We start from the raw sequence: 19093 nt of genomic DNA on the forward strand, positions 1-19093 counted from the left end.
AAATTTATTTCATAAAACCCAATACCAAAAACATTCTTGTCATCTTGAAAGGCAATTAAAATAAAAATAGAGAACAAGCTTAAGTGTACGGTATACTTACATTTAACTATGCACTTACATAGTAGGAGTTATTCAGATAACTCTAGCATAAAGATCATGCTTACCAAATTACTAACATACTCCAAATCAATAAAACTAATACAATATATATTTTTAGTGTCACTTTTACCGGTAAACAACTCCTTCTGCTTTGAAACAACAGGGCAATGTTGAAATTTATCTACACGGGCCTACAGGGCCCTCTCATACGTTTAGTGTGAAAATGATATGTGAAGTCATGTACAGTATCGCTACTAATTAAATTAAACTCAAAGATATAATGATATTTTAATAATTTCACATGATAGTCTCACCAGAGTATAAGTCGCACCCACGGGCAAACTATGAAAAACAATGACTTATAGTCCAGAAAATTATGATTAAGATATTTCAGACTCACTTTATAGTGGTTCACAAATGTCTTGGCATTTTTATTAGAAAATAAAGTTATGACAGCTAGATTGCTAAGCAGCCTATACAGCGACGGGTAGACTGGGCTATGGGCGAAAATTAATGCTAATTATACAAAAGCATTTGAAGTAACTCACATTTGTTCGTTTGACACTTGCAATTGACCTGCTTCCCACCGCTTGAGTCACTGTAATGTGTCTCTTTTGATTTGCTTCTGGAATGTTTAACATTGTGCATACTAATTTAGTCCTTGAATTGAGTTTCCCGGTTTATAGCCGTCATTTTTGACAGCAAATGGCTACGTCTCAATGTGACGCTAATTTAGTTTTCTTTTTTCTTATGCAAGAAAATGTATATATATTGCCAAAGCTTGTTCAAAATTTAGGTTGACTTTTAAACCTTATACTGGATTGAAGTAGGTGTGTTAAAATTGCAGTTCACAACAATGTAAAGTCATTGAGGATTTGTTCCATGAGAACTTTACTTGAAGTGAAAATCCCTTTTGTAACGTTTAATTTTTATTTGGGTACAATCTGGTGCATCAGACGCATATTTGGAAGCTGTTAAAAATGGAAAAAAATCAAACATCAGGTCGGCATAAGCTGGCTTCCCTTTAGTTTGTACTTGAAATATTAATTTAGTATTTCACTTATCTTCATTTACTATCATTTTATTCAAGTATTTGTATTATTTATACCCAATTGAGGATAAACAGTCCCAAAAAAGGGTGTATTATATCAAGATTAGATACTTGTATTTGGGAAAAAAATGACCACTTTACATCTTAAAAACTGCTGGGTCGAATATGGGTAATGGGTTAAATTTGACCCAAAATTTGTTGAATTGTATTCAAATTCTTTGCGGAAAAGGGACCAAGTCCTGGTTGGGTTATTTTGACCCAGGATCAGGGGTTATTCAGTTTCTTTTGGTTATTTTATTTCCACCCAATTCGAATTGTTGATTTTTTTATTATCTAGTAAGTGAAGTGTTTTTGACCGGGAGTGGCCTGGAAATAACCCGTTTTTAACAGCAAGTAACTCATTTCAACAGGAATTAACCGGCATTAAACCAGAAATTACTTTTCAACCGGAAAAGACCCAAAAGTGAACCAGCTTCATTCTGAAGTTTTTAGTTTTATACAGGATATGACCTGTTTCAAAAGGAATTCACCTGTTTTGAACCGCGATTAACTCGTGAATTAACTACTTTTAACAACAGGTTGCCAGTTTTGTAACAGGAAGTGACCCGTTTATAACCAAATTAATGTTAGGGATTCGTTTTAAATCTAGAAGTGACTAAAAGTAAACCAGTTTCAACCTGAGGTCAACACTTTTCTACTTGAAGTGACATGTTTAAAGCAGAATTAACCTGTTTCGTAAGTGAAGTGAGTAGTGAGTGACCCAAGAATGTACTGGTTTTAACCCAAAGTTATCAGTTTTCAACAAGGAGTTACCTGTTTCATTTAATTAACCGGGTTTAAACTGAAAGTTACTTGTTTTAACAGTAAAACAAAAATGATCCAATTGTAACCGTGAAATACCAGTTCTCAACACCAAATTAACCTGATTTAAATCGGAAGTTACCCGTTTTTTATCAGGAAGTTACCCAAAAATGAGCCCGTTTAAACCTTAAGTTACTAGTTTTCAACAGGAAGTTACCTGTTTCACACAGGAAAAAATAAGTTTTAAACCGCTAGTGACTCGTTTGAAACTGGTTAAAACATCAGTTTTAACCAGAGAGTCAACAGTTTTCTACTTAAAGTGAACTATTCGAACTGGCATTAATCAGAAATCAAGTTTCCAATTTTAAATTACATGTTCTGAATGGAATTAACCAGATTAATCCAGAAGTTACACCAAAAAGAGACAGTTTCTTCCTAAAGTCGCACATTTCAAACAGAATTGACTTTTTAAATTTGAATTATTCTGTTATGTTCGTCGAAAATTATTCGTTTTTAACCAGAAGTCAACAATTTACAACAGGAAGCGACTATTTTCAACCTGTTTGGTTCTGGAAGTGAATCCTTCTCAACAGAAAGTGATCCAAAACAAACCAATTTAAAACAGGAGTCACCAGTTTTGGACTTAAAGTAACCAGTTTTAAATGAAATAAAACCGTTTTGGAACTGGAAGTGACTCATTTACATCAGGAAGTGACCTTAAAAATAACCCTGTTTCAACCTGAGATTACCTGTTTTTAACAGGAAGTGATCTGTTTCAACCATAAATAACTCACTTCGACCGGAAATGACTCATTTTCATCAGAAGGTGATCTGGAATTGAAACAGTTTGACCTGGAAGTCAACAGTTTTCTACTTGAAGTGACCTGTTTCAGCCAGAATTAACCTGTCTTGAACTAGAAGTGACTTATTTTGAACAGGAAGTGACCCAATTTTGCAAACTCGATTACAACTACAAGTAACAGCAATTACTGTAAGCACTATTACAAGTTTTTCTGTGTGTCACGCTTACAAGTACAATTATTACTGCAAAGCACTTTAACGGTCCCTCAGTTAACATATCGCAGGAGTAGTAACGGCATACGTGTCCCATTCACACTTCGTTTGGAAGCCCCAATTACTTCCAGTGCGATGAGACGTGTGGGAAAACCTCCTGGCTCAAGTGTTGCATTACATTTTTAAAGAGACAGATGGGCCTATTCACAGTTCATCAGTAATGCACCAGCGTGGCTTGTTACCCCGAAAAGTAACCTTGTTCTGGCATTGAGGTGATATTATGACCACGCCCCTTTTTGTCATCCGCAGGTGCTGGCTGAGGGTGGACAACCATTTCATCTGGAGCTTCATAGGGCCGGTCACTTTCGTAATCGGGGTAGGTCTGGCTTCTCTAAAGAAGACGCTTTATGGATTTTATTTTTGTAAAGCAAGACGTCCAAAGATCAATTTGCATGAAATCTAAGCGGCGCCATTACCGACGCTGACACGAGGACATCAGCGGCGTCCACTCGGCCGTGAAAAAAAATTCCCGAATCAGACACAACTTAAAAGGGTCGCTCTTTGGGACGGGGGGGAGAGGCAGGCGCTCTCATCAGAAGTCGTCTCAGGCATGAAGGTCATTTGCTCAGCGGGATAACAAGAAGGAAGCAGCGACTGGGCGGCCCTTCCGACCTTCACCGGAGGATCATGTCTCGTTCCCTGCCGTGTACAAAATTTAGGAGGCATTTCGGTTCAACCCGTTCAGTTTTTAAACAAGCAAAAGCTTTGGAATGGGATAGAGTAAGGGCAGAACATAACGGCTACACTACATTTATTCCTTTTTAATGTTTGAAAAACATGTGTCAATACTAATTTACTAATATGTCTAAAAATTTACAAATTTTTAGACATATCTAAATATATTTGTTGACAAATTACGCTTTTTAGGTTGAACACAGTGAACTGTCTTGTCGGAAGTTACTATAGTTTTTAAACAGAAAATATAATGACATTGGATTGCTGAGGGCCAATACATCAAATGCCAACTCAAAAAGAAAAAAAATGGGTTAATCATCTTTAGGGTCATTCTATATTGTTCGAAGCTAAGCCGTTGGCGTGAGCTAAACATGGCTGAGCTAGCACTAAAAGTTTAAGTTGGAGTTGCCAAAAGGGCTCTAAAAGAAATGGTTGTTTTCCAGATCATGTTTTGTCTCGTCTCATTCATAAATGCTCCTTTAACAAGCAAAAATTGTATTTAAATCACTCTTCAAAAAATGTCAAATGAGTCCAAAAACATTTTAAATTGTTCTAACATTTTGCACAAGATTTAATTTATGATAGATTTTTTTGCCAGAGTGCCTGTGTTTTGTCCTTGAAAAGTATCTGCCTCATTACGACTGCAAATTATCAGGGATTTTCTCAGAATTTAGTGTCTTCTGATTTTAGGTCCTTATACATATACCTGGTCTCCAAAAAGGCCATGGAAAATCGTTGACTTTCTGTGCCCAGCGCTGAAAAAAAGACTTATTTTTTATAGGTATGCAAAAAACACATAATGTCACAAATTTGCAACCTGATAAGAAAAACCTGATAAGAAAAATAAATACCCTCACTGTCATCCAATCAACATACAATCATGGGTCAACAGAGTAGTCTTTGGGCCTTGTTTAGTCTAGAACACTATATTCAAGCTGGATTTAGGCATGTGGCACTAGAAGAATCATATAGTTATCCTGTCTCCTTGATTTGCTGCTCTCCAGGAATCTTTTTTGCAAAAATTGAAATCACATTAACAAAATTACAAGGTATCATTTGGTCCACCACTTAACAGGAAATTTCCCAAGCCCTATTCCTGCAAACTTCATTCACCGAGCAATAGAGGCAATGAGAAGAGCCAACACCTCTGAATGAAGCCAATCGAAATCATAGTACATGAGTAAATATATGATCACTATATGTTTCAAGCAGCCTGCACCTCTGAAGACACCAGGAGGAGGCCAAAAACAAAGACATCCATAGTAATACTAGTAACTGAATAAATATATAATAACCATATGCGTCACCCATTCTGCATGTCTTGTGACACCAAGCCAAAAGGAGACCAAAAAGAATGAAGCCCATAGTAAATGAGTATAAATGTTATAACTACATTCGTCACTCGCTCAGCATGTGTTGTGACGGATTACTAAATGAGTTTATGAATAGAAACTAAATAAAATATTTGACTCCAACTTATTACAATAATATTGTCAAGACCAGAACGGAATCAGGACCCAATTGCGTAACGTTTACCATAAGTTTTATTAAAAGAAAGAGAATGGGCTGCGCCCTCGATCCAGTGTTCCTGGACGCGGCAAGTCATTCTCGCAATCGGATTGTGATCCCAATACGGAAAAGGATCTTTCGTAGCAGGCGTTGGCGGTGTCAAGGACGGAAAAACAGGTTGGTAGCCGGGACAGGAGAGCAAAAACGTGGTCGGGGTCAGAAACGGGTCGTAAGCCAGGACAGGAGAGCAGACGTGGTCGGGATCAAAAATAGGTCGTAGCAGGAGACAGACAGAGAGATCAGGAACGCACAGGTGGAAAAAACGGGAGCAAAATACAGGACAGGTGGGAGTCAGGTGAAAAAGGCCTGCCTTGTATCAACAGAGGTTCGCAGACGGACTGACAACTGAAGAGTGACAGGACTGAGTTTAAAAAGGGACAGGGAGACAATCAGAGCCCCCAGTGGCGGCACAGGTGATACACATCGGTAATCAACATATTACTCGTTAACATAGGAGTCTGGATGATGTATTTTGGCTTTCCAATATTTGCGAAATCAAATCCCAAATGTTTAATTATCTCATATAGATACACTGAATGTTGAACTTTTTCCCCTTTATTACTTCTAAATTAGGAAGTTTTTTTAAAAAAAAACAGGCTTTTGGTTTAAAAAAAATGCGGGGAACAGTTACATTAAAAAAGATCTATTTTTCCCCCTTGTTAAATTTGGTCCAATCCAAAAGGTTATTGCTAATGTCACCAACAGTCGCTGGCCTAAGCTTTATCGCAATATTGCACGTGGGCGACGACTCGGAGGAAACGCGGTCACGCATCCGTGCACCAAACTGCCGTGTCCGTCCTTCCAAACCTTTTAAATTCCTTCTTTTGGCACAGATGCTTATTTCCGCATGAATTTAGCAGGTGCCGAAGAGCTTAAACGTCCCCTGTCCATTTCATCAGACATTGTCGTCATCGCCTTTAATGAATCGTGCAGGAAAAAAAGTCAACCGCAGCGGAACCCCGAGACAAAAACCCATCCGGGATCCCCCGTCCTCGCTTTCCGCTTCTTTTTGTGTCAGCTGCAAACAATCTTTTCCGCGTTTGTGATGCACTCCTTTGGGATTGGAGTCAAGGAGATTTGAGGGGACTTGAGAGTTCACCTGAAATTAGGACGTAAAAGGCTTCCTTTGAAATTGTTATTTCACTTTTAAATTCATTTTTAAGGAACAGTTTAAGGATACAGGCATTTGGACAATGTCTCTTAAGCTTTTTGCTAAAGGACACTAGGTGAAATATTTTTTTTCTCCCTAAAATTAATTTCATTTTAAGAGATTTTGATCGTAATTTATCCTTTTTGTATTTCATTTCATTTTTGACTTACTATTCCTTTAAAATGATACTCATTTTATGTATTAGTTCCATTAATTTACACGGTTTTAATTAACTTGTCTTTTGTAGAAAAAGGGGAAATATTCCTTCACATTAAAATTGTATACTCTTAAAAAACTGTATTTTTATGCACCATTATTGTTAGTTCACTTCCTTTTTATTCATAAAAATAAAACCAATAAAAAAATCAAGAAAACATATGCTTTTTTAGCAGAAAATAGGAAAAATGCACTTTTTTCTAGTCATATATTATGTTTATTTTTTACTATATTTTGAACTTTTTCTCAAATAAGTCACATTTTTATTCAAAAAATTAAAATAAATAAAATAATTAAAATAAAAAAATACCGTTTTTAATCTATCCAATGTTATGCATTTTTAATTCAATCTTACCATAAAAAGTTTAGAAATAGGAAAATTCACCCTTTTCTCAAATTAAATATTATGCATTATATTTATTTTTTACCATATGTTCCAACTAGTCAAAAAATGTAAATCAGTAGTCAAGTTACATTTATGTGTAAAACCATGTTTGCAATTTTGAACTTGTTTTCCTCAAAGAAAAAGAATGCCCAATAATGGTTTGAAAACTAGTTAAAAAATATAGAAAGAATTCATATAGATTTAGTAAATATGAATCAGCAAAATTAAATTTAAAATTTAAAATTAAAAAAATACTATTGTAGATGTTTTTTATATGGTATGAGCAAAAGTATTTGCAAAAGGGACACTGAGGCAGTGTAGACTGATAGGAATCAATAACTGGGAATTTATTATGATGCTACTGTTTAAGATATCATTTTAAATCTCCCAAGTACCCATTAAGGTGCCCCCAAGTACCCCCACGGGTACTAATAGCCAAATTTAAGACCCACGGTCTGAAATTATCAACCAATAGGAAGATGTTAGTATGCCTATTAGCGTTAATAAACCAGGCTCATATTGGTGAGTGGAAAAATGTATTTAAAGAAACAGAACAAACACTGTACCCTATTACATAATCATCCAATTCCACCCCCAGCAGTTGCAAACGTAATCACCCCTTTCCACTTGAGCTGTTCAGTACAGTTCAGTATGTTCCTTTCCCAGCAGGCAGATACTCGCCTTTTTGAAAGGCGTCTTTGCTTTCCCTTTCTACCGTGCCCCGGAATTCATTTCAGGAGGTGTCAAACCAAATTGAAGCCCATCTCTTTCCATTTCCCTCCGGTGCTTCCAGAGACGCCCGTCCAGGAATATCGGGCAACATTGCAGGACGAATATGGCCCTTACCGTCATTCTTTTCCCCTCAATTGCTTGTCTGTAGCCTTTCGTCCAATTGTTTCTGTGATCGTTTTTGCCGTTGGAGCATATTTGTCTTTAGTTTTTTAAAATCGGAGCAGCGTGAAGCTAAGCGCTTAGCATTATCCTCTTGTTAAACTCCCGTCGCATTCCGCTTTAATGATCTGCCGGAGTACAGTGTTACCTCGGTACATACCCATAATTTATTCGTCCATGAAATTGTTTGCGTACTGAAACATTGGCATTCCACCGCAATGACGAATACCCAAAATATTATTTGAACTTCCATCCATCCATTATCTGCACCGCTTATCCTCAGTAGGGTCGCGGGGTGGTGGAGCCCATCCCAGCAATCATCGGGCAGTGGGCAGAGGACACCCTGAACTGGTTGCCAGCCAGTTGCAGGGCACACGGGGACAGACAATTCGCTCGCTCATTCACACCTAGGGACAATTTGGACCGGCCAATTAACCTGAAACGCATGTTTTTGGAATGTGGTAGGAAACCGAAAGGCCCGGAAGAAACCCACGCAAGTAAGGGAAGAAAATGCAAACTCCACATAGGAATGTTTGATCCCAGACCTCAGAACTGTGCTGCCCTTAATAGAACTTATACAGTAATTATTTAAATGTGTAGATCATAATTAAATATACCGAACATACTCTCATATAACCCTACATATAAGCTGAGCCCCTTTAACTTTAAAGAAATAAAAACCCAAAATATTAATAAAATGTTTAGCTAAATGACATTTTTTTTTAAATGTGTAGTTAATAAAGAGTAATATACTGGTAATAAAGATAAGAATAAAACAATTTAAATACCATTTACTGTACTTTAAAGCAGCGCTACAATGGTAGACACCCTTTATTATGGGCAAAGGGGAAAAAACACACAAAAACACAATACAATAAGATGTGGTCTCTTCAAACACAATCAAGATGGCGCTGATTGACTGAACAGAAAGCAGAGGGCAGACTATGAAAACACGGCTACAGGGGCCAGGCAAAGCACCTGAGTAGGCTAAATACTATATTTACGATGCTTGAGCTCCCTGGAGCTAAACAGACAGCCTGATTTGGGCGGCTCCGCCTGTCATGAGCCCACTCGTGTTAATTTTGTTTTATTTGAATCGAAGCCGACCGTCTGTCTTCTATATTGAATTATGTGGTTCTAACTTTGGCTTACATGCAAGCATATAAGATAGTTTAGATAAAAATATAAAACAATTTTAAATAATTTAATATATCCTTAAGAAGTGATTCAACGGTTGACACTTATTTACCTTGAGCGTTGTTCTCATAGTTTTACTTTTGTCCTCCCCTTTATCATTAACTTTCTGGGGGAATTATTATTTTCTGCAAAAAAGCAATAAAACGCATGAAATCACAATGAATTCTCTATACATGTCATCAGACTATCTCTAAATGACGCTACCTGAACTGAGCTAAAGTAGACAAGATGGGCGCTTGTATAACTACAAAGGTCGGTGTTGGGCTTTCTTAAAGTTCTGATTTTTCATTCCAATACCCGAAACAAATGTATTCAAATTATTGGGTGAAACACCAATTTGTTCAAATATAGAGAAGTTCGAGTACAGATTTATCACTGTTAAAGGAGTCCCACTGAATCACCTTAAGATTAATAGACACAATAAGGTTAAATGCCAGTAAGTTATTTTAAATCTTGAAAATTTAGAAATAACTGCAGCAACACTTGCTAAGACATACATTGCTGCACAATGCGGTTTTAACTGAAGTACTCACCTGTATAATGTAAAAATGTATTGTTTGGTTTCACCTCCCTGAGGACTGTATTGGTAATGTTTTGGTTACATTCAGCTTTGTACTAGTTCTGGCTTTTGGTACGAATACAACATAAAAAAAAATGACACAAATCTTAGGGTCGAACTTCGATTTGTTTGAATGTAGCTGAGGTAGGGAACCTTTGGCTCTTTTTTTGAGTACATATGGCTTGGACATAAAAGTTGACCAATTTACAGATGTGGCTTTCCAAAGTCATATGATTAAACTGTGGTTTTGGTTCATGTAAAGCCAAAGAAACACTGTGACTATTCTAAGTTCAGTCCAGTATATATAGAGCACGATTTTAACCACTGTTTACAGTCAGGGGGTCACACTACCTTACCCCATTTTGGCAGTAGGTCGCCAAGAAATCCTTAAATGGAAGCTCATGTGTGTTCACTGTTGATATACTCTATGATGAAAACCCACAGAAAACATATAAACACCCAAAACACAGCATAAAGCACTCCTTTTGCTCTACCGCTCAGTGCAGTCTGCGCCGAAGGTATATACGACGATATTCTTCCTGTTTTAAGTACTGCTAGTGATCCCAAGAGCCAAGAAGTGATCCGCAGGTTCGAGAGCGTTCTCTATTCGGGCCCCGGTGCTGTAGAATGCTCTTCCCCCGAGATTCGATCTGCAACCTCAGTGTAAATGTTTAAATCTAAACTTAAAATACACTTTTATTCTATAGAATATGAATAACCTATATTTTATGTTGACAATATCTGTGTATTATTTCCCCTTTTGTAGGTTTTAATAGTCTGTGGTTTGCAATAATCTGTGGTCTGTGCAGCCCTCAGAGACTCTTTGTGATTAAGGGCGTCACAAATAATGATTACTTGACTTTAGGACATTTTTAACAAATGCTTACACCTTGCTTTGAAACTGTTATTTAGGACAAAATTGACTGTCATAATGAGCCCAACACTCTTAAGTAACTGAGAGAGGGAGACAAGGGTAAGCCGTGTATGTATATTGAAATAGGACACAGGCTCTGGCATTAGTATTGTTTTATAAATTAGATCACATCATCAAATGACAGAATGAAATAAAATGTGGTAAAAGGGTTTGTCTGAAAAGGTTTGGCAGTTTTGTCAAATTTGGTCTTGAAAAATATGTCGTGGCTCTTTCCGTTTTTTATTTTATTTTTTAAATATTTTTGGTTTTATGGTTCTCTGGGCCAAAAAGGTTCCCGACCCCTGGAATATAGAGTAGTAGATCAAAGCGGCGCTGCCACGAGCGGCTGCCTTTTCCAGCAGCTGCCCTGTTGTTTTATTGTTTGCTCCTATCTTCGGTGTTTTTTCTTCCCGTTTTGACAACTACACTATGGATTACTACTATCCTATGGACATGGGTTTTAACGCACAAGAAATGCGTGCCCTTAAGAATTCTCGTGCCGGCGTGATGAAGGGGCCCATCGTGGGGAAAAGCCGGAGCTAGCGAAGCGGCTAGCGGCGTTATAAGTCTTCGGTACCATCCGTAATCATGGTAAATGCGAACTCACGACCAAATAAGATCATCGAGTGCTTTTGGAAAACATCGAAGCGCATCATCGAGTGCTTTTGGAAAACATCGAAGCGCACAGGGAGCGCAGTTGCTGTGTTTTTGCGGAAACGTGGCTCACGTTTAGCATTCCGGACGCTAACGTGTAGCCACCCGGAGCTACCCGGAGCAATCCGGCTTCAACGCTGCTAAACAGAGACACGAAAGCCGGGGGGAATCGGAGAGAAGGCGGACGGACTTGCTAACACGAGGTGGTGTATCCCTGGATTTTCGCAAAGAAAAGTTATCCATCTGCCGCAGGGATGTCGAATTTTTGGACTGGCCTGACGTCATCCACTTCGCTATAAGCACCCCACGGGCATCATGTTCATCTGTTAATAAACAACAGGGTAGACTGCTGGAAGTGTGAATTTCCCTACGGGGATGAATAAAGTATCTATCTATCTATCTATCTATCTAGTTCTAGTACCGAGGTATCACTATTTCTAATTTTCAGCAGCACATAACGAGGAAGACAGAATTGACTCGGACGAGAGCCGGTCAATGCCGGAATCGGACGCCGCCCTAAGTGCCCGGACATCACGGTCTGACGCGTGTTTGTTTTGACAGGTCAACGTCATCTTCCTGGTGGTGACCATGTACAAGATGGTGAAGCATTCCACTTCCATGAAACCCGACTCTTCCAGGCTGGGGGGTATCAGGTGAGATCCCTTAGGGAGGATCATTTGTTGTTCAGCCTCACCGTACCGCTACCTGAACTTTTTGAAATGTATTTCCATGTAAAATATGCGCCAGTCCAGGACTGCGGCCATTTTCTATAAACTGAGGTTGTGCCGAGTTGATGCGAGGAATGCAACACGGCAGGTTTTCTGACTAACATGTCAGATCGGGCCATGCCCCGTGACCACAAGTATACGACGGTTTACAGTTACTTGGAATGCAAAGCACAAAATTAAGGTGGGCACCGAGCCACATGCTGCTTCACCGATCACACGTAGCCGCCAGCTCCGGTCGATTTCCGTGACAGCCACAGAAGGGGGTTTTGAGATTTTACATGACGCCACAATGGATTTGAAATTCCGTTGAAGCTTATGGGCCAAAGTTAACCACATATTGCAGTGAAGTCAGAGTTATGGCATGCATTTAGCAATCTGAAAAATGGATTGTTGGTAACGGGAATGAAGTAAGTAGGGGTGTGCATTTATCCGCAAAGAAAATGGAATACAGTTGTCAATAAAAGACACTAATATGCTCTTCTATCTACATGTCACGAGGTGAAATTAGGCAACCCATAAAGCTTGTGTTTTCAGCAGCTTTAAGGTTTCACTCAGAGTTTAATTTTTAATATGTTTTAAATTTTGAGTAAACTCTATCATGAGGGTACAGATGGTATTGTTCTTCAACTCATGAGTATTAGCTAAAAAAGGCTGATTGATGTAACAGAAAGTTGCAGGTGCAAAGCCTTACCTCAGAAGTTTTAAAGCTTTAACGTTTAACATCATTCATTTTTAGGCCTTTGGGTCTAGTTTTAATTATACTGAAATTTCTAATCAATGAGTCGCCAAACAATTGATTACAGTGGGACCTCGCTACTTCGCGCTTCGACGTTCGCGGACTCAGAGCTTCGCGGGCCTAAAAAATAATAATAATAAAATAGAATAATTTTTAAAACAAATTATTATTATAATTATTATTATTTTTTTTATTTTTTTTAAGCATTTTTGAAGGTGCGCCGCTACTTCGCGGTTTTGGTCCCCATTAAACCGCGATAACCGAGGTCCCACTGTACTGGATTATATTTTAACCTGCTACAAAGGTTGCAACAAAAAAACATTTTTTAAAATAAAAAAAAAAACAGTATAATTAAAATTATTTTAAAATCATATGAATACAATCATATACATCTATGAAATTTAGTCATAATATGTATGTTTGTAAAATTAATTACAAGAATCATTTAAAAAAAAAATCTAATTTAATGAAAAATTTTTAGGGTTCTCTTTCATTTCTATTGACAATATGAAAACCAAAAAGTCTAAATGCGTCAAGTTTTTTCCGCAGAATAATATAACATTTTGTTTACATTTAATTATTTGTATTTATCGATTAATATTTATGGATTTTTGCCAATTATCGAGGAATCCAAAGTGTCAAAATGCAAATGTAATGGTTGAAAACTTTTTTTTTCCTTATTTGCTTTTGCTGTGTTTTGCTTTTTGTTTTTTCTTAACTGTGTTGTGGGTATTGTTTGGCCTGAAACCACACGTTTAAAAAAATATATACATTTTGGGGAAAGAGATTACTTTCAGACGTGGCACCAGAGTTTCTGGATAACCATCATCTGCCTATTTTGTTTAGGGCTGCATTAGCTCAGGAGGTAGAGCGCTTGTCTTGGGATCAAGAGGTTCAACTCCCGGCTCCTCCGTGTTATACTGTATGTCGAAGTTGGGCAAGACACTAAATGCCTAATGCTTTGGGAGGTCTTCATTGACTTGAAAAGCGCTATAGAAATGCAGACCATTTACATTGATTTACATTTATGTTTTGATCCAAACCAGTTTTTAAATTACGAGTCATTGTTGTTTTTAACCATGTTAATTTTGAATAATGCTGTTTTAAAATACAATTAATCGACAAAATAACCAATTTGTTGCAACCCTAAAAACGAGATGGACTTCTAGGCTAAGGCTAGTTGACTCCGTGTTTTTAATTAATATTCAAGGCGGGGAAAATAACTACAAAAGAAATTACCGTATAATAATCCACATATTAGATGCGTAACGGTCTTGAGAATAGAATAGAATTACCTTTATTCATTTGGCTGGAGAAAATAGTCTTACAAAGAACGAATCCAACTTCATTTCCAGATGGACAAAATTGAAGGCATTTTATCATTTCACATTTTAGATCACACTTTACTGATCATGCAGAAGGAAAAGATAGAGCTCACGGTCCAAAGCTTACCGCATCACATGAAAGAGTATTTACAGTTCACCAGATGAAAGCTGATGTGTGAAACGTGCTGTAAATGCTCATATAAGGAAGATTAATAAAATTGATGTACAGCATAATGTGTCCAAGAAATGGAATATTATATAAGGTTTTAAAGCATGTGCTTGACCTGAACCCAATAAAGCATGCAAAAAAGGCAACTCCAGGATTTCCCTTTTGCAGGTTTTTTTTTTTTTATATAATCCCAGTCGTCTTCACTATATCAGGGTCGTAATCTTGCGTGTTGTGTTTTGTTCCTGCATGAAAGCATCACGAGACCTTTGGCATCTTAAAGCGGAGTTCTCCGAAAACAAGTCAAACCGCACATGCGGCGGAAGCAAATGCTCAAAAGTGATCATCATCACAACAAGCCGGCGTGATTAATGTCCCAATTTCTCTCATTTTTCCACGTTTTCCTTTTATAGATTTGCTAATCAAAACTTGTTTGGCTCACGTTTGACTCCTCATCCCCAGCTGTCACGCCTCATTAACTGCCTCCGATAGGGGCTCTAACGCAAATCAGCCACCCGTGCACAAAAGTTAAACGGAAGGTTACATCCCGCGCGTTTATGAGCTCAAACGTCGGCAACCCGGCCGTCTTTCTCTACGCCGGGTCTCGTTTTTCCTACTAAGATTTCTCAGCTCTCGGGGGGGCGTCTACAGAGTATCCATGAGCAGAAATGGTCGTCATTGAAACTGACTGCCGAGTGATCGGGTTTCCTTTCCTGGAAATATGCTAGATTGGCGTTCTCGAAAGCACAATAGCTCGAATCATCGTTCTTGTGCGGGCTTGTTGGAACTACGGTAAACCCTGGCAGCAACATGGTTCATTTTTTATGCTCTAATATGTATAGTTGACCCCTATATCAGAAAAAGAGACTTACGGCATTCCTGCTTGATAATTTAACATCAATGTTACTAGATAACATTGCAAATAACACCCAGTTGTCATGATTACCGATGTGAATCACCGCTCATTTGGGGCCAACCGCTGCGGACTTTGATTGGCTCCCTGTCCCTATTTAATCCCAGTACTTTCGATCCCCTGTGGTCAGTCCGTCTGCAAACCTCTGTGTATACTTGGCAAGCCTTTTTCGACCCTGACTACCGCCTGTCCCGTTTTTGCTCCCGTTTGTCTCCGGCTACGACCTGTTTTGATCCTGACCACGTCTGCTCTCCCGTCCCGGGTTACGACCCAATTTTCTTCCCTACTACGTCTACTCTCCTGTTCTAGTTTACGACTCGTTTCCGACCCCGACCATGCCTTGCTCTCCCAGTCCCGGCTACCGAACAGTTTTCCCGTCCCTGACACCGCCATCGCTTGCTACGGAAGATCCACTTCCGTGTTCGGATCACAATCCGAGTTAGAGAGCGCCTTGCTTCCCGCGTCCAGCGAGCACCGGATCGTGGGCGCAGCCCTTCCTCTCTCCTTCAATAAAACTTGTGGTAAACGTTACGCAATTGGGTCCTGTTTCCGTTCTGGCCCTGACACCAGTGAAGGTGGACATGAGGATATATACATATATATATAATATATATATATATATATATATATATATATATATATATATATATATATATAAATGACGTCTTACCTAACACAGTTGTGTGTGCGAAGTATCTCTTACCCAATGGTAATGCTAAAGTTAAGTCATAAACACAAATATGTCATGTTTCCTCGGGTCCAATACACTGAACCCCCGGGACACGACTTTAATCCTTCGCAAAGTCGAATGACCATATCCTGGGAAAACCTATGATAATGCGTGGCTAAATCATTTCAAACCCCTGGTACCCCTGATAAAAACGTGAAAATAACTAAATATTATATAGTAGTTACTACTTAAAATAAGAATATATGAAAGTTTAGTTACCTATTGTGTGACTTGAGATGGTTTACTTGAGCTGGTCGAGTAGAGTATCAGGTGGAAGCACAGTTTTGGAGGAGACGGCGACAAATGTTTAAAACAAGAATCTTAACTTAATGAAAAGAGGAAAAAGGCATTTTTAGAGATAGTCAAGCCAATTGCATATCAGAATTTTCATGATGCCTGACCTAAACCAGTAGCACACCAGCATTTTATATGTCAACAAATAGCAGGAATGCATTTTTGAGATGACACTTGCAGAAGCATACTCACTAGAACTGCAAAGTGAACGCAAATATGTACCTTGGAAATATTTCTCTCATTATTTTTTCTATCATCGTTTAAGTCTTTATAAAGAGTTTATTCGGGAGTGCCGTGGCCAATCTCGATGTAAACAATGTTCACTACGTTTTTATTTATGGCTTGTTTTATCTCTGGCTTGAATCACGGTTCTTGTACAGACTTGTTGGAGCTACTTTCCAATGTTTCCATTTGTTCTTCTTGTTCAGGTCTTGGGTTTTAGGAGCGTTTGGCCTGCTATGTCTTTTGGGCTTGACGTGGTCCTTCGGTCTGTTCTTCCTCAACGAGTCGTCGATCATCATGGCGTACCTCTTCACCATCTTCAACACTCTTCAAGGAATGTTCATCTTCATCTTCCACTGCCTGCTGCAGAAGAAGGTAAGGCTGCGTCATTATAAGCAACTACAGTACGGAATTTCTAAAAAGGACAGGGAGTAAAGTTCCGCTTTGATCAAATGTCTAAGTCAAATTTGATGTCCATCTTGTAGTGCGTGCAAAACATACCAAGGACTTGGAGAATATTGTTCGCAGACCTTGTGGGCATATAAGAATTTTCCCATACTTAACAAAAATCGGCCCAAATCTAATAATGCTTATGTCAAAAGTGCCCCAAATTGGGTCAACAAAATGATCAATCAATTTGAGACATCTGTTTTTGGGTTGTGCTTAACAAAAAGATCTTTTTTTTATTTTTGTTTCGGGGGTTTTTTTTCCCCCTGTCCAAAATAAAATCACTTGATTTTTGGGGGCATTGTTTTGTGCAATGGAACCCTCTTTTGGCTGGTTTTCAAACAAATGCCTCAAATTGGATCGGTTGTTTGAAAAAATGAAACCATTTTGTTGGGTTATTTTAACCAAGTTGAAGTAATTATTATATTTTTAAAGTTTTTCTTAACATGTTTTTTGCCAACGACCCATCCGTGGGTAATAACTAGTGTGGAAACAAAAAAATCGATTAAAATCAACCCAGCTAGTGGATATTGGGTTATATTTGACCCACCTGTTTTAGAATGGAGTTGAGTCATGCTTAAAAAAAGAAAAAATAAATAAAACACCCCATTGGCAGATACATTTTGTCATTATCCACATTGTTTCAGTATGGCACCAGTACTATTAATTCATTTCTTCTATTTAGTCCAAGGTGGTGCTTCTCAACCTTTTTTTCACGGCATAAAACTTCAAGAACGATGCCAATGAAAAATATGTTTTAAATATATTTTAAATGTGTTAAAAGTAATCTTCATGTATTAATAAAACTTTTGAAATTTGTTTCTGCCATTTCTAAGGGATGGGCAGGGCACCCGTATGATGCGGCAGGGGTAAACCAGTGAAAGTTGTCGGGCCCTGCGTGTTGAACAGAAGAGTGTGTTGTGTCACCCTGACCCGAGTGACATGGCAGCTTTCTTGTGTCCCTTTTCAGATAAAGGGACGAGAGCATGACCAACTTGAGTGCCGAAGTGCTTATCGTGTTTGGGCATTTAGGTTGGCTATGGTCATTTAGGTTGGCTATTTGTGTGTGTTTTTTGCTACTTCCTCCCGTTTTTTATTTTCTATATTTTTGTATGTGTTTGTCTTGCTGTCGGTCACCCCTCTGGAGGGATATGACCAGGGTAGATAGATAGAAATGTGTTTATTTAATCAGTATTCTAACAACTATCAAGATGGGCAATATTGCTTCAGTTGATGATAATGTGATGCAAATACAACAAATTGAATTTTAATATGGATCTTTCAGTAAAAAAAAAAACAATAATACTGTATGTATTTTTTCGTTTTTTTTTTTTAGCAATGAAAATTCAAAACATCTTGAAACAAAGTTAGTTACCAAATTATTTGTCTGGACGGCATTTAGAGTACGACTTTATACTGCAGCAAATAATGGGCAACATTTTCAGTGGACTGCAGCCAATTTAGTTGAAATAAATTTTTCTTTTGCCTCTTTTTGGGCAATTTGCTGATGCTCACCAGAGAAGGCAACCTGTGTTTTAAATCAGGGGTCAGCAACCTTCTTGAAGCTGAGAGCTACTTTTTTGCTGCTCATTAGCCTAAAGGGCTTACCAGTTTGATATGCTGTTAAAAAAATAACGCATTATGATAGTACTATGCTGCTACCATGTTATTACTAGGTTGTTAGATGTAGGGTTAAAATGAGCTAATTCATCTACTTAAACTTCTATCTTGTACAGTGCTTCTCAATTATTTTCTGTATTGAAGTGACAGCTCAATTTATTTGGCTTTGTGCTGTCCGCTGCCAAGGGGGGAGGGATTTTGTAAGGTTTATTGTTCTATATTCTTTATCAATTATCCATTATCCGTTATCGGTCAAATCATATTACGCTACAAAGCCAAAGGGCCGAGACATTTGCTCTCAGCCAGTCAAGGTCCTAGCCACAGAGCAAAGCAGCGGGGTTTAACATAGCAAGCACACCGCTCTTTGCTCGTCTCCTTCCGTGGTCACATTAAGTGTGCTATATACACTTTGTCAAACGTCCTCTGTCAAAGTTTATTAAGATATAAACTCGTTGCTGGCGGAATTATTCAGATAAAAACACTTTTTGAGTTTTGATCTCTTCGCGGATGAAGGGAGCACGGCCCACTCGCCATCTTGCGCCGTACTGACAACATCCGGTCAGTAGGCGTGGTTTATTGACGTCACACATAAGCAGGAAATGGAGTCACACATGAGTGTCATATTACATTACAATGAAAATTAGACTGAAAACAAATTACAAATAATAGAAATAGACT

At 38.2% G+C, this 19093-nt stretch overlaps 1 protein-coding gene across 8 annotated transcripts in view; it reads left to right on the forward strand.

Annotated features, from left to right (window-relative positions):
* The window catches only part of adgrl2b.1 (adhesion G protein-coupled receptor L2b, tandem duplicate 1), a 238403-nt gene that overhangs the window by 195147 nt on the left and 24163 nt on the right, over positions 1–19093 (forward strand). For all 8 annotated transcript variants that reach the window (XM_088347648.1, XM_088347657.1, XM_088347604.1 and 5 more), the window contains 3 exons: positions 3275–3341; positions 11796–11887; positions 16555–16723. In XM_088347648.1, coding sequence (XP_088203774.1) covers positions 3275–3341; positions 11796–11887; positions 16555–16723 — 328 coding nt within the window. The remainder of the gene's footprint in view (positions 1–3274; positions 3342–11795; positions 11888–16554; positions 16724–19093) is intronic.

Source organism: Urocampus carinirostris, chromosome 1, assembly GCF_059441175.1.
Source record: "Urocampus carinirostris isolate Australia breed hairy pipefish chromosome 1, RoL_Ucar_1.0, whole genome shotgun sequence".
In the NCBI taxonomy this organism is placed as follows: domain Eukaryota; kingdom Metazoa; phylum Chordata; class Actinopteri; order Syngnathiformes; family Syngnathidae; genus Urocampus; species Urocampus carinirostris.